This window comes from Acanthisitta chloris, unplaced genomic scaffold (assembly GCF_000695815.1).
Source record: "Acanthisitta chloris isolate BGI_N310 unplaced genomic scaffold, ASM69581v1 scaffold11319, whole genome shotgun sequence".
Classification (NCBI taxonomy): domain Eukaryota; kingdom Metazoa; phylum Chordata; class Aves; order Passeriformes; family Acanthisittidae; genus Acanthisitta; species Acanthisitta chloris.
This window is the reverse complement of record NW_008689830.1, coordinates 9,790-25,445: the sequence shown is the minus strand read 5'-3', so window position 1 is coordinate 25,445 and position 15,656 is coordinate 9,790. Positions and strand designations below refer to the sequence as shown.

Below are 15,656 nucleotides of genomic sequence, written 5' to 3'. Positions count from 1 at the left end.
AAAGGCTTACATTGTATCAGTCTTTGAAGGAAATCAGTTTTGTGTTATGAATTCAGATTCTAAGGGAGATTTTTTTAGTTCAGTCTTCACTTTGAATCTAATACAGAAACAATAGAAAACAGCTATCTAGCTAGCTATCTCCTTTTTCCTCAAGCTATCCTCAAGAAGCCATTATATCCATAAAATATAAAACAGACAAGCTACTACACTGCATATGGCATGGAAAAATCCTGCAATGAAATGAAATGGCCCAAGAGCATTTTATCTCTAACTTCTAATAAGGTGGACCACAAAAGAAGTACCACAGGAGGAATTTGTAGTACATAGTGGCAAATGCTTTAGTCACTGCTGATTAAATTCGTGGCTGGTGTTTCATTAGATGTTCATTTGTGTTACAAGAAATCCCAAAGACACAACAGCTGTGAAACAGGAAGAGAAAACATGAAGATGATGGGCCTGGAAGAACCATCTACAGAAAAGGGAATGGTACTATATGCAAAGATAAGTACTGATATCATACCAAAGCTTTCCTGTGAAACTCTTTAAGGAATAGTACTGGAGCATGTCATTGGACTGAACTAGGCCTGGGGATCCTGCACTCTACTTCTAGCTCTGCCTGTCAGGTCCTTTTAGGGGAGTCACTTGCACTTTCCATCATTAGTTTCTCTCTATCTGCAGTAACAGTGATGATATTTTCTTGTTTAACTTTATTAGTCTTTCTGTTTCACACTGTGTAAAGCAAAAGGGAAAAAACCATCATAGAAAATAGAGCAGTGTTAAGCAATCAGCTAATTCAATCTCTTTGAGTGATGATTAAATAGATCTATGGAGTTTCTGATCACATAGCCTTAAAAGCCTGCAGTGACAGGGATGATGTCTCCAGGAAAACAATTCTAGTGTTTACTTATGTCATCTACACAAAAACATTTCTGAAAGTCTAACAGGAATCTCATCAAATCTAATTTAACATTATTATTACTTTTGCTTTGTCAAACATCAGCGCAGAAATGAGTTGTAGCTTTCACCTCTTGCAAAAACCTTAAAAGATGTATCTGCCTCTGTCATATTTTCTTTCTGGACACAAAAGTCTTTCCTCTCTGACAAAGTTTTCTGGATCCGTGATAACCCAACAGTGCTCTCCCATGAAACCTCTGCAAACAAAAATCTTCTCTGAAATATGCCAAACTGTAGCTCATCTCTGCTTTACCATACTGACACACTTTCCATTCCTCATTTGGATCAGTCATGGAAACATGGAAGTGTATCAGATGCAAGATGGATCCTGTGAAGCTCTCTGTTAAATACATTACCTCATTTTGACAGGGTCCTGATGAACGACAGGAACTCTCTGGATGTAGGTATCCTACCACTTCTGTAACTGCCCTAGTGCATCATTTGGTGAGGACTGGTCAGAACATCAGAACAAAAAGGTATAAAAACACCTCCCAGAAGCCTTTTACCATATTATTCCCATTCCATTTAATAGCTATATAAACACTCTTCATTTTACTTCTGTACTTTCAGAATGATTACTTATTACTCTTCATGTCTCCAGCTAGTGCCATTTTGCTCTGTGCTTTGCCCCTTCTGATTTAATTTCTGGTGCTTATATTACTGTTTTACACTTACCTGCAGTAATTTCACAGAGGTAATATTTAATTGCCATTTTTTTCAACTTGCCATCAAGGTCATGATGGAGTCACACATATTTTTCATTAAATTTACTTACATTTCTATGGGAGGATACAGAAGAGCAAGGGAACCAAAAAGATGTAAGGAAAAAAGCACAATAAAGTCTCTTAAGAAAGAGACTGACTCCACATTATGGAGAAAGGAAATGAGAAAAGGAATATTTAGCCACAAAGGAGAGAGGAATGACAACTCAAACATCATCATGTATGTTATTTCCACACATCACCAAATTTATTTCATCACTGTATTCATTTATTTAATTACAGTACTTACATGTGAGTGACTTTACTTAAACTGTTGAAGGAATGGGCCTCCAGACTCTGAAGGGTTTCATCTATAGAGATGTAGCTAAACACCAGCAAACAGAAAAATAAACAGGTCTCAGACATTGGGAAGCCATGGCTAGTGTCCATCATGCCACCTCATTTTTCCTCTCATTATTTTTCTCATCCAGCTGCCATGACACTGCCAGACACATGGACAGTGTCTGACAGACACACTTTTCAAATCCTTTTAAGGATTTTGATTTTGACTGATGCTCTAGATGCACACAATACTGCAGAATACAATAAAAGCAAACAAAACCTCAGGTAAATCGGTATATTTCTCTATATCAAAGAATTAAAACTGGAAGGAAGGAAACAAAGATGATCCTTGGACCATCACTGCAACAACTGTTGCAAGTTCTCTAGGGAGAGACAGGTATCTACAAAATCTCTCCACCATTGTTGGGAGAATGATAATACTGGAGCTACTGTCAGAGGCTTTAAAGTTTGCATAAAGTTGCAATAGAACTAACTAGAACTGATTTTCAGCATAGCTGACTTATTACTGTTTGGGTAAAATTATGCTACTCTGTCTTTCAAAATATCTCTTAGCTTTGAAATTTATTAATGCTGGAATAGCATTTAAGTGACCTATTACTGCATTTTATTCAGTCTTCCAATAATATTTTATAACATATTTCTAAAATGTAGATTTTTTTTAAAAAAATTGAAATTCCTTGTATAGTCTTTATTATTATGGTTAAAATATTTATGTATCACCTTTTGATACTCTTGATCAAAGTTGACTGACTCTGCTTTTAATATTTTGCATGGTTACACACACCCTGAGCAACTTGATCATTATTTCAAATGCAAAAAAGTAATTTGACTAGATGAGTCAGACATCAATCTTAGATGTCAAATTAAAAAAAAAAAGATTGTTATATGTCTTTCCTCCTTCTTAATCACTAGACTTACCAAGACCTATGATTATATGCAACTTGGAAAATATCCAACTGGTATTTTGCATCAATTCTAAATGGCTTGTGTTCCTTAAACAAAATGGAAAAGATTTTTAACATCCATTTTTTCCAATGACAGTATAAAGAGTAATAATAGTAAATAGCAAATTAGAATACAGTCATTTAACACAGGAAGGCTTTTAAATATAATTAACTATGGATCAGATTTCTGTTTTTGGTGCCCATTTTAAGGAAGAAAAATCTTTATTTCATTCAATGGATGTTTAAAAATATGTAAAATGCTTCAAAAAATTGGAAAGAATACTTTGTGATCAGCACATGCTTTAACAACCAGCAGATGACTAATAGCACTAACTGGGTGAGAATTTATGTCCTCTGCAGACTGGAGCTAAAAGCATATTCCCTGGATTAATTTTAGCTCTTTGACCATGAGATTTATTTTGTATTGGTCACTTCGGAGATGTATTCCACAGGCTTTGAAAAGATACCAGTACAATAACAAGTAGAGATTGCATGAATATCAGGTTCTTTTTCTACAGTAATATTGCTTTGCCAAAGTTATTTGCCTCTTCCAAAAAAAAGGAAGATAATAAAAGAGGAATACAAAAAAGAAAGTATTTCCAGTCTGCACCTCTGTGATTGAGTGTTGCAGAGTCAGATGTTTATGTGAGATGCTTTTTTTTTTCCTGTAAGGAATAATGTCTGTTGCCCAGGAAATTGGAGTTTCAGTCTTAAAAGAAAATTAATTCTTCCATTTTAACAGACACTAAATTTTAATATACCAAAAGATAAGTTATAGCAATGGCATATATAAAAAAAAGTTGTTCTATGTAGCAAGAAGGTATATATAAAACAGTTTGACAGAAAATGAAATTAAAACCAGCTAAGGAACAAAGATTGCATCCTCATGCTAGAAAGTAGGAGAGTACTTTTTGTGTGCTCCATGATCAAAGTGGGTCACCTTATATCAGGCAGGCAGGTGCTTTTCTCTTGCATATGAGAAGAGGCCAAAGATCCCCAGAGAAGAGGATTCCTCCTCCCCTTCCTTGCCCCTGCCTCCATCTTGTGCCTTTCCACCATGCTTTATGTCTCATGTTTACTATATACTGTATACCACCTGGATTGGACCTGATTGAGGTATATCTTTCAACTGTGGGACACAATAGGAAGGAAGTGGCTTATTTTCTTTGCATTTTGACCTCCGCTCTTCTCCTTCATAAGCATATGCATTTGTGTAAATTAATTAAACCTCACCATCATTGATGACAGGGAAATGAGTTGTTTTATTTGCTTTAGTGTCATCTAGATAAACACTCAAAACCCACAGACACACACTCAAAATCTCCTCCAAGACAGGAAAGTCAAATGGAAACACGTATTAATGTTACATAAACATTTACTTCCAAGTGTTCAGAGTGCCTCCAAAAACCTTTGGGCTCTGCCTAATGAACACATAATACAACACATTAAATGTAAGAAATAAAAATCATAGCAATCAGAACTGGAAGCAGTTGCATCAGAAGATGATGGAAAGCATGTTTAAATTCCCACTTTGAAGGCACGTTACAACTCGGCACTTCCTCTCCCTACCGGCCGTGTTTAATTTGCAGGATCTCAAAATGCCTTCAACAGCCATTGCAAATGCAGTGATAGCTTAAACACCAAATGCAGAGTTTCAGAGAAAGTCTGTTTGTACATAAGACTTGAAACACCATTGCCCATTCAGAAAGAACCTGGGAGCACAGGATTTAAATCAGATCAACCCATGACAGCAGCCACTAGGCCCTCTCCCAAACCCTATTTTCTTCCTTCTCCCTCTCTCCACCTTTCTTCGCTTTTTTCCAGCCTCAGGATCTCCTGTGCTGCTGCCCACCCACTGCTGCTGATAGAGGGCAGCTTGGTGACATGTGGGGTATTTCAGGAGAGGACAATCAGGAGCAGCTAAGGCAATGGAAGCCCCGAGCTGATGCTATACTGTATGGTGTGGCACTGGGGAGCACGGGAGATGTGGGAGCAGTGTGGTGCAGATACATGTTAGGTGTGAGGGGCTGTGTGGTGGTACTGGCTGTGGGACAGCAGTGTGTGTAGTGTGAAAAGACCCTGTGTTGTACAGGAAAATGGTGCACATGGGAAATGTGCTTTGAATGGTGTTGCTGGCACAGAGCACTGTGATGCTGGGATGCTACTTTGTGTGGAGAAGCTGTGGAGAAAACACTTCAAGGAGCTACAGGTCAGTTGTCTGTGAGGTACTCATGAATGTGACCCCAAAGCACCATCCTAAACACAGGAAAAAATGTTCCGTATCCTTGACTTTAAAAATAATGAACGTTCAACATGTCCCTAAGTCAGTAGGAAATACCAGGTGAAGTCCTTCTACCAAGATTTAATGCTTTTGCCTCTTTGAGAATGTAAACCAGATATTTTTCTTGTGTTTGAATATCCTATAAAGCCTTAATGTATTCAGTGATGCATTTCTGACAGGAATTAGCTTTGCATTTGAGCATGTAATTAAAATTCTTCTTTCATTTCTGTGGAAAAGCAGCACAGGGAAACAATCTCTACTGCTGGCTATCAAAGGTACACAGATATGAATTCATTAAAGAGGCATCTTAGGTCTAAAATTTTTGTTTAAACAAGGTTCATAAAGAGCACCACTAAATTTTCTATGCAGTGGAGAGGAAAAAGAAAGGTTTATTTGTGCAAATCATATAGTAGAAACCGTATAGCACAATGAAGTGCTGTACTTGAGACAGTAAACAGTTTCTATCACCCTATTGAAACTTTAGAACATTTTCTAGATGAGTTTATAGAACAAGTAATGATCTGTTAATTTTCATTGCTGATGGAAATTATGGGCTGGGAGAGGAAAATGAGACATGTGGTACATTAGGGGCCAAAACATACACACAAATTTTGTAGCTTAAAACACAGGTACTGGTTGTAAGTGGTGAGGGAGCAAAGGTGAAGAATATTTTCATTTCACATTTTTTTATACACAAAGACAAAATTTTGCGAGCAAAGGTGAAGAATATTTTCATTTCGCATTTTTTTATACACAAAGACAGAATTTTGGAGAAGGATAGTAATTTTTAATAAAATAGCTAAAAGAATAATATTAGAAACAGAACAGAACTTACATCCTAGAGATGTTGGGGAGATTGGAAAAAGCATCACTTGGAATTGTTCTTAGATGAGTCTCCATAAACCTCCTTGAGAAATAAAAATTTGGCAGTTAATATCCTTTGGTAAGTACAATTTAACATTAAAAAGTCCTACACAAGTCCAGCTCTGCTTCAATACCTTTATTCTTGTCTTCCCTTTTCCCTTCTTTGCCTCATTTCTCTTCCTGTTTCATTATGTGGCTTGCTTTGTTTGGTGTGCTCCCTCAATCTAAATGACAACCTTCTGCATCATCTCTCCGAGGAACTCAGCAGTCAGTGCTAGTGATGGACCTCCCAAAACTCCAGAACATGGCAAGCAAACATATTTGCCATTGGAGTAAATGAATAAGCATTCTTTTAATCATTTCAGGCTCCACAAAGATATCCCATCCCTCATTCTGATCAAGAAATTCAGGTATACCAGCCAAAATTGAATTAGAGCAATTGCATACTACCTCCACAGAATTTTCCGTTTACATTCTTCCACCCTAAACCTCTGATGTGGGGATGGTATGTATATTTTACTTTTTTAGCTTAAGCCTAGTTAAAAATGCCCTTCAGCAGAGAATAAGATTATGTGTTTCACTCATCTGCAGAAGATTTCAGAAAAACAGGCAATATTTAAGGGAGATAAATACCTACAGCCAAGTTCATAACAGAATGAATCTCTAGCAGACTGACTCCTCTGAAAAAGAAAGTAGGAGTTTAAGTCACTTCTGCCTATTCAAGCTCACTTTTAACCTTTTATATCCCCCTGGTCATCTACTCACCTACAAAATACTGACATGCACAGTCACTTCCCATCCCCGGTCATTACAGACACTAGTATTTAACCTACAACTTACACATCATTCCATTTCCTAGAAAAGCATGAATTTAAACACCATCTTAAGTCTCTTCTTGACCTCCTGCTCTTATGTCAGACATTCATCCCACTCCATGAATGAATGGAGTCAGACACATCATTCATGAGCTGCATTCAGTGAGTTCACATTAATTTTTTATTGACATTCTTGAAATTTACACAACTGCTCAGAAAAGCCTGGAAAATCTGGATAATATTTATTACCTAATTGTATCAAATTAGTTGTATTATGAAATTACTCTGCATTTATAATTTCTAAATAAGACTCCTAATGTGCCAAGAATGGACATGATGAAGAAATGTACCCTTAAAGGCTATATTTTGACTGAATGGCTGCAACCTCTATTCGTTGCAACGTCCAGCTTGGTCCCTCTTTGAAGTGATAACTGCAGTTTCTTGATAGTTTCGTCAACTAGTGTGTCTGACCAAGCTGGCTGCTTGCCATTATTTTGTCATTCTTGTTGTTATTGTATCTCTGTGGGGTCTGTGTCTCTGTATGTTTTGCTTGTTGCAGCCCTGTCTTTGATCAGATAACTTTATGGGAGCAGACATTGTCTCCATTCACGTACTCTTACTGATAATTTTTGTGATTACTCTGCATAATATAACAACACTGAATGATTTTTAATACTTTGAAATTTCTACCTGTCTGAATCCCATAAAAAATTTTTGTGATTACTCTGCATAATATATCCCATAAAGTAACCCCCCTCATTTTCAACCTCCTTCATTTAATCCAGCAATGAAAATTCATCCAATACCCACCCCCCATGAGAAAATACATGTTTTAATGCAAATAGAAATATCTGCCTAACCACAAATATTAAACTATTCACTTAATCTATTTATTCCAATATCTGTTAGGCTAATTCAACATTCACACTGCATTGAATTTCCCAAATCTGCCCTGGGGAGAATGCTGTACAAAGCATGTAGCACTTAAAGTACCATTTATTACCTACACTGTATGTAATTTTTAATGTTATTAATATTAATATTTAAAAACACCAAAGATTTTACCCCAGACTCTCCCACTTTTTCTTTACACTTGATCATCTCAGTGCAAGGAACCCCACCTTACACACTAATTCAGAAAACAAGTCTCTTCTCTTGGATTAATACAAGGCTTGATGGTTCTTTCTTCCCCTTTACTTTCCCTTGGACTTTGAATCTACTCACTCAATCCCCAGGGTTTCACCATCCCTTCTCATGGAGCGCTGGTGCACTCAGACTCACAAAACTTCTCAGTAACAAGGGACCTGACCTCATGCTCCAGTAAGTGGCAGAAGACAAAAACCCTCCTTGCTCAGTTGCAGCCTGTCTGCAGCAATCTCTGAAGCTACTTCAAAGCAAAAAAGCACCTAGTAGGCAACGCCAATGCCGAGAGGGCATTATCTGTTAACAGGGCTGGAGGAAAATAGCCAGTGAAAAATCCATGTGAAACCAATGCTCTAGTCAAATATAAATTGTCTCACATTTTCTATATTAAGAAATTTATATGTCTAACCATATATACATTATTTTACATCCACAGCTATACCTGTGCTATTACTTCAGTAAGATGTATTAGGTAAGTAAATATATGTTTTACATATGTCACTTCTTAATTTTGAAACAGCTAAAAAATATGTCTACAGAACATATTAAATAAATAGGGACCACCAAAAAGAATTTCAGATTGAAATGACAATGATTTATAATTTGAATCATGTCAACAATAGCTATATGTATTTAATGAACTATTTTCCACAAAGACGAGGGGGAAAATTGACCATATGTAAAACAAAGTAAGAAATTTTATGTACTGATTTCATATTTTTCTGAGAAAATTATAGCAAGCAATGACCTTCCAGCTTTTATATAGGAGAAATAACCATGACAGCTAAGGTAACGGCTAGGTAAACAGCTATTGACACATTAGCTTCTAGGACTTTATATTCAATTAAATCCCACACAAGTGAACAAACAAAAATATTTCTTTTAAAAAAAAATTTCTGAAATAAATGCATTGTAGTCTTTCAGTGGTGCACAGATACCTATAAATAGACATTTCCCATAGTGAAACACATGCTGAGCTTACCAGAAAATGATTACCACCTAGTGTCTAATGCTAGTATTACCAATGTGGGAGGAACAAGGGAAAGACGAACTCTAAAATTAGAGAATCACTTCTGAATATGCTAGAAGACTACATGGTTTCTTTCTGACAATTAACTAGCAGTCCAAAAAAGTAACATAAAATATACATCAAAACTGGCCCAGCCCTAAGAAATTCAAGAACTACTAGATCCTTTCAAAATGAAAGTGCAGGTCAGCATTTGGGACAATTCTGCACTGAAAGTAAGTTCTTTGTGCTAGTGTATCCTCTTCCTAGAAACTGAAGTACATATGGACACTGTCAGACTAACAGGCAAGAATTCGGGTTGGTTGCTTCCTAATGTATAGCAAACAGACAACACCAATCCACAATGCTGGAGCTTATCCTTGCTCAATTTGTGATCACCCTGACTGACCCTACTGAATGTTAACTTCTACTTATCAGCAAAACAGTAGGTTACTTATGTTGTGACCTGCCTAGTGGATGAGGGAAACGCTGTGGATATAGTCTACCTGGACTTCAGTAAAGCCTTTGATAGTCTCCCACATCATTCTCCTGGAGAAGATGGCAGCCCATGGTTTGGACTGGTGCACTCTTTGCTGGTTAAAAACTGGCTGGATGCCCAGGCCCAGAGAGTGGTGGTGAATGGAATTACATGCAGTTGGCATCCAGTTACTAGAGGTGTTCTCCAAGGCTCAGTATTGGGGCCAATCCTATTTAATATGTTTAGTGATGCTATGGACAAGGGGATGGAGTACACCCTGAGCAGGTGGCACCAAGTTGGGTGGGAGTGTTGATCTGCTGGAGGGTGGAGAGGGATCTGAACAGGCTGCATTGATTGGCTGAGGCCATTTGTATGAGGTTCAACAAGACAAAGTGCATTTGAGTCACAGCAACCCCATTATTTGCGATATGGTTAGATTCGATCTCAAAGGTCTTTTCTAATCTAAATGATTCTATGATTCTTTAATTCTACAGTTTTCATAAAGGCACAGCTCACCTCACAAATATATATGCTACTTCTTCGAAGGAATCAGAAACAAGTGTATACATTGATTTTTGAACTCATTTTCTAAACAAATCAGCAAGAACCTAGGGAGAGACTTGAGACAAATTAGCTGCTAGACATAGGAAAAAAAGCTGGTTTATGTACTGACAGTAGGTTTAAGCAATAACAATAAAAAGGAGGTAACAAACTCTGAATTTTCAGCATATAGTGAATTAATCAATGGACCTTTGCTTAGAACTATGACGTTGAACAGTCTGGGTGAAGACTGCTCCCTGTTTAGGCTCTTCCTACTTTCTTTTAATATGGGTATTGTAATAAGCTGGACATAGAAGTGTTGTGATCTTGATGAGTGAGCTGCCATCAATACATGCCATTTTTATATCCTGCTATTTCTCCTCAATAACCTGTCACCAGCTATTATCCATAGCTGAAAAGACAAAAACCTTACTGTTCCCTTTGATTGAGTCTAATTGTGCTTAGAGTAAGCAGGAATTACACAGATTCATTGCAGGGAGACTAAAACCTATTGCTTACTGTGTTAGTTTCATAAAGATTGATAATGCAGTTTCTTGCCCACATCTTTTAGAGACTGGCCTCATAATATTTCAGTAAGATGTAAACTTAATAACATTGTAAAAAAAATATTTGGCTGGGGATTGGTTTCTGATCTACTGCCATTTAACTGTAGCAAAAAGAGCATGTTTGTTTTCTAATGACTGTTTAAGTAAAACTGTTTGTAAACAGTCATATGGTAAAATGTTATAACAAAATGCTAGGTGCACACCCAGTTTTGCCTTGAGCTTATATTAACTTTTTATACCCACAGTCTTTTGACAAGGAATTGCACAGGTCTGCTTCCTGTTGCATGAAGAAACACTAGCCTTTTGGTTTTGCTGAACTAGTGGGGATTTGGTTTTTTTTTTTGTGGGTTGTGGGGGGGGGTTGTTGTTGGGATTTTTTGTTGTTGGTGGTTTATTTTGTTTTGTTGTTTTGATTGGTTTATTTTGTTTTCTTGACTGTTCCTTTTGAGTTAACTTTCTGGACTTGTCTACCTCTAGCTTCATATATATGGGATTTTGTTCTTGTTTTTGAAGAAGGAGTAAACATTCAATCCCATCTTCTCCCTGCCCTTCCTGATGTGTAGTACTCTATTATGTTTCTGTTCAGCAATTCCTCAGCCAGAGTGAAGGGTCACAGACTACCAAGTATCTTCCATGGAAACCATTCTAATACTTTAATCATCTTTCCTGCTTTCTCTGTATTTCTTCCATTTCTAAGTAAATATTCTACACCGAGTGACAATACCAGTGCTGTACAAGGTATACAAGGTACAGGCAAACCCTAGATTTGTACAGTAGCAAAAGTATGTTATCTGTTGCTTTCCCAGTATTTTCTAATATTTGATTTGGGATTTGATTTTTTGTTGTTTTTTTTGTTGTTGACTCTTCCTAAGCACCGAATCCATGTTTTCACAGAACTATTGCCAAGATCTAACATAATGCCGAGATCTCCTCCTGATGAAATGATGAGCTCAGAATCTAATATAGGGATTATATATGGTTTTCCCACTGTGTATCCCTCTATTAATATCAAATTTCATTTACTATTTTATTTCCCAGCCACTCAGTCCAGTAAGTACCTTCTGAAATTCTTCACAGTCAGCTCTTAGCATTACTACCTTAATAACTTCCTAGCATAAACTTCGTTACATTACTGTTTATCCATTTTTTGCAGGTCATTTCTAAGTGTATATTGAACAGCCAAAGTTCTTACCCAGATCCCTGTGGAACTTCATTTACTCTTCTTCTTTGTTTCTTATTTTTAATCAATAATTTATTTGGAGAGTTTTTACCCAGATTGTTACAATCTTGGAAATGAAATAGACTTTTTTTTTTTTGCCCATAAGGAAGAACTAAATTTTCTTTGTCTATGGAAGTGCCTCCCTTGGGAGCAGGATTAACTTACTTTTAATATGTAAATACATTAACTTATACTTAATATGTAAAATTCTTACACAAACATTTATATTGGCTAGAAAGCAATGGTGAAAGCTATTTGTTTAGGAAGATCTAAGTAAAGATGCAAATAAACATATTACCTTAGAAACTGCAGAATGTGTTCTCTTTGATCAGCCTCAAAGCTTAGATTTTCAGATCTATTTACATGTGCATTATCAGCCTTATCATACTGCAGCACCATGTCCACTGTCTTTGGCAGTTTCTCTCAGGTTCTAAACCTGAAGTTGTATACAGTCTGAAATCCCAGCTAGTACACCACTGCTTTTGTTACTCTTAATAGAAATGTAATGGGTGCTGACCAGGTTCCTTTTCCAACATTTTTTAGTTTCCTGCATCCTTCACCAAGGATTTTACACAGTCGGACAGGCAGAAAAAAAGCCTTTGAAAGGCTGCCACTGGATTTTTTAGTACTGGTCTGGAACCTTTTAGAAGGGGTTGAATGTACATTTGGATACCAGATGCACTTCTCACACTTGCCTGTACTGAACTTGCATTGTATGATCACAAGTCAACTCCAGATCATTCCTTACATTCCTCATATTCCTCACATTCCTCAAATAGGAAGAAATCAAGCAAATTACATTCATTGATTCATTCATTGTCTATATTATTGTTATTTGTGGACCAAACCCTGTAACTGTGGGCATTGTACAAGGACAGGAGACAGATAGTTCTTGCCTCCAAATATAATGTAGGACTGCAGATAAAGACAAATATAAGCACCTGTAAGGCAGTAGAAAGCTGTTTATTTACATACATAATGTATGCATGTTTCAGGAATAGGGTTGGAGTTTTTTTCCCCCTAAGGTAGAGCTCAGCCACAGCTGTAATTTATAAACAGAAGTTATTTAAGTGAAGTGAATATTAAACTGGAATTACTGTTTGTGTGTTTTTTCAGTAGAAATTCAAGTAGTTTTGAAGTAATTTCCTGTGTAGCTTCTTTATGTGCTTTTAATGTAGCAAAAAATTAGGTTTCAGAAATCTTTCTGAATTTTAAAGTAGCTCTGACTGTTCATAAAGGCCCCTGAGGTTTTAAAAACCTGTTTCCTCTCTGTCACATATGATCTCAGACTTTCTTTTTCTCACAAAATGAGATGTCACATTTTTTTTCCCAAATGGAATAGCAGGAAATTTCTTAATTTGCATTTGAAATGTAAAGAAAATGATCAACTAAAGCATGCTGTTCTGTAATCCCTGCTCAGCTAGTAAGGTTCCAGTCAAATTCCCTCTTTATTCCCAAATAAACATAAAAAATGTTCTTTAAAGGGACATGGTTCAAGTGGTCTGTAGTGTAAATAAGACCTACCGAAATATTTTCAGAGTCTGGTCTCTGTACTGCAGCAACTGTTTAAACCATATGAGTCTGAGTCATAGAGTAATCAAGAAAATGAACAAAATAAAAAGAAACAAAAAGTAGTAATATATAAATGGCAAGAAAGAGAGGCTACGTAGAGGAAGAAGATATAATTTTGGTGGGAAGGGTGAAAATTCTGCTCTTGTGAATCTATGGCACCAATTTGTCTTTGTGACAGCCAGAAAAAAAATAATGTTGTTTCCCAGAGTTGTGATTTTGAAATCAGTATAGATACACAATTTTAGAATTATATCAGAAGGAAACATTTTCTTCTGGGCTACATCAATTTCAAAATTGCCATCAGGACAGTTTCAGGCTCAGCTGAATGCATGAGAGTCATGGTCAGGCATGACAGAACATTGTAATGGAGACAGCATCTGAAGAAGTCAGATAGTTTTTTCCTTTGTCACTGAATTTACCCATCAAAAGGAATTGAATTATTTTTCTAATGGCTATGTTAACATCTAGGCTTTCATTTTTCTTAACCTTTGTTCACTCTCTTGTGGCAGAGATTTTCCCTTTTTCCAACTTGCATGAGTCCTTGTGGAGGAAGGGAGAGGAATTTTACCTCTCAGAAAGGCTCTGCAGGAAAATGGTATTTCATATATTCCTAATTTATATTACTATTTGTGGAAACACTCAAATTAATAAGGGGAAGACTGCATTTTTTTTTTTACCATGGCATCTTTTAAACTATTTTGGTGGGAATTTCCTTTCTGTCTAATGGGTCTGAGTTCAAAGCACCTTTCTTCATGAGTTACTGGGGGTCAAGTGTGTGTACTAAATCTTTGGAGTGTCCTGGAACATAAAAACTTCAAAAATTATCTTACTGAGTCATAAAGAAAGCTCCATCTCACGCAAGACCCTGTCCTGAACATTGACCAAAAGCAGTAACCCAGGGCACAGGGTAAAAATAATTATGTTAGGAGAGCCAAAACTCTGCTGGAGCTGAAACTAGCAAGGTATGTGTAGGGTGACAAGAGGGACTTGCTGCAAGTGCATGGTCAGTAAAGGAGAAACAAGGAAACTGTGGGGTCACTGCTCAGGGGCACAGGGGACTTAATGATAATGGACATGGAAAAGGCCTCGATGCCTTCCTGTTGTGGTCTAACTCCAGCTTGCAACTAAGCCCCACACAACTGCTCATTCACTCCCACTGCAGTGTGATGGGGGACAGAATCAGAAGAGTAAAAGTGAGAAAACTTGTGGGTTGAAACAAAGATGGTTTAATAGGTAAAGCAAAAGCCACACACAAGCAAAGCAAAATGAGGAATTAAGTCACTGCTTCCCATTGGCAGGCAGGTGCAGCCATACCCAGGAAAGCAGGGCTCCAACAACTGTGACTTGGGAAGACAAATGCCATCTCTCTGAAAGTTCCCCCTTCCTCCTTCTTCTCCCTGCTTTACATGCTGAGCATGACACTATGTGGTATGGGATATCCCTCTAGTCAGTTGAGGTCAGCTGTGCTGGCTGAATCCCCTCCCATCTACCTGTGTTCCCCCAGCCTAGTGGAGTGGTATGAGAAGCAGAAAAGGCCTGGAGTCTCTAAGCACTGCTCTACAATAACTAGTTAATCCCTGAATTACCAACTCTGGTTCCAGCACAAATCTAAACCAGCATCATACTAGGTACTATGAAGAAAATTAACTCTATTCCAGCAAAAACCAGCACACTGGGGTTTTTTTTTGTTGCTGTTGTTTGTTTTGTTTTTGTTTTTGTTTGAAATCTGCTCCCAGGCTTCCTAGATCCTTCACCTGGCAGCACAGCCTGAGGAAATGGAGCATTACCTGCAGTAGCAGACAGACTAAAGAAGCACTGAAGTGTACTAGACATACAGCAATCTATGGGACCTGATGGCTGCACCTAAGGGCAATGCAGGAGCTGGTTGATGTTATTCTGAGGCCACTCTATCATCTTTGAAAGATCATGGTGGTCAAGGGAGGTTATGTCTGAAAAAGACAAGGTTCTACACTTCTTCCAGTGAGGCAAAAAGGAGGAACTGAGGAAACACAGGGTAGTGGCTTCTATGTATTTATTATTTGTATGCAAGTAGTTTTGTACCTTTGAACATCTTTTGCAGGTGCTATGTACAGAATCAGTGGCAAACCAAATTTATTTTCATCTGTATTGCTATCTTGATAGTTCCTAACATTCAGTTTGACTTTTTGACCTCTTCTGAGCAGCTGGTAGCAATTATAGGCACTTAGTGG

The 15,656-nt window shown here is 37.3% G+C and overlaps 1 protein-coding gene across 3 annotated transcripts in view; it reads right to left on the bottom strand.

The window, feature by feature from the left end:
* TSHR (thyroid stimulating hormone receptor) overlaps positions 1 to 15,656 on the bottom strand; it is a 51,416-nt gene that overhangs the window by 26,141 nt on the left and 9,619 nt on the right. Inside the window, exons 2-3 of one of the 3 annotated variants that reach the window (XM_009081573.1) lie at positions 6,079 to 6,150; positions 1,966 to 2,040 (exon numbers count right to left, since the gene is read on the bottom strand). The exons of 1 other annotated variant lie outside the window; for it this stretch is intronic. In XM_009081573.1, the coding sequence (XP_009079821.1) occupies positions 1,966 to 2,040; positions 6,079 to 6,150 (147 nt within the window). The remainder of the gene's footprint in view (positions 1 to 1,965; positions 2,041 to 6,078; positions 6,151 to 15,656) is intronic. One more of the 3 variants, XM_009081574.1, reaches the window with a different exon arrangement.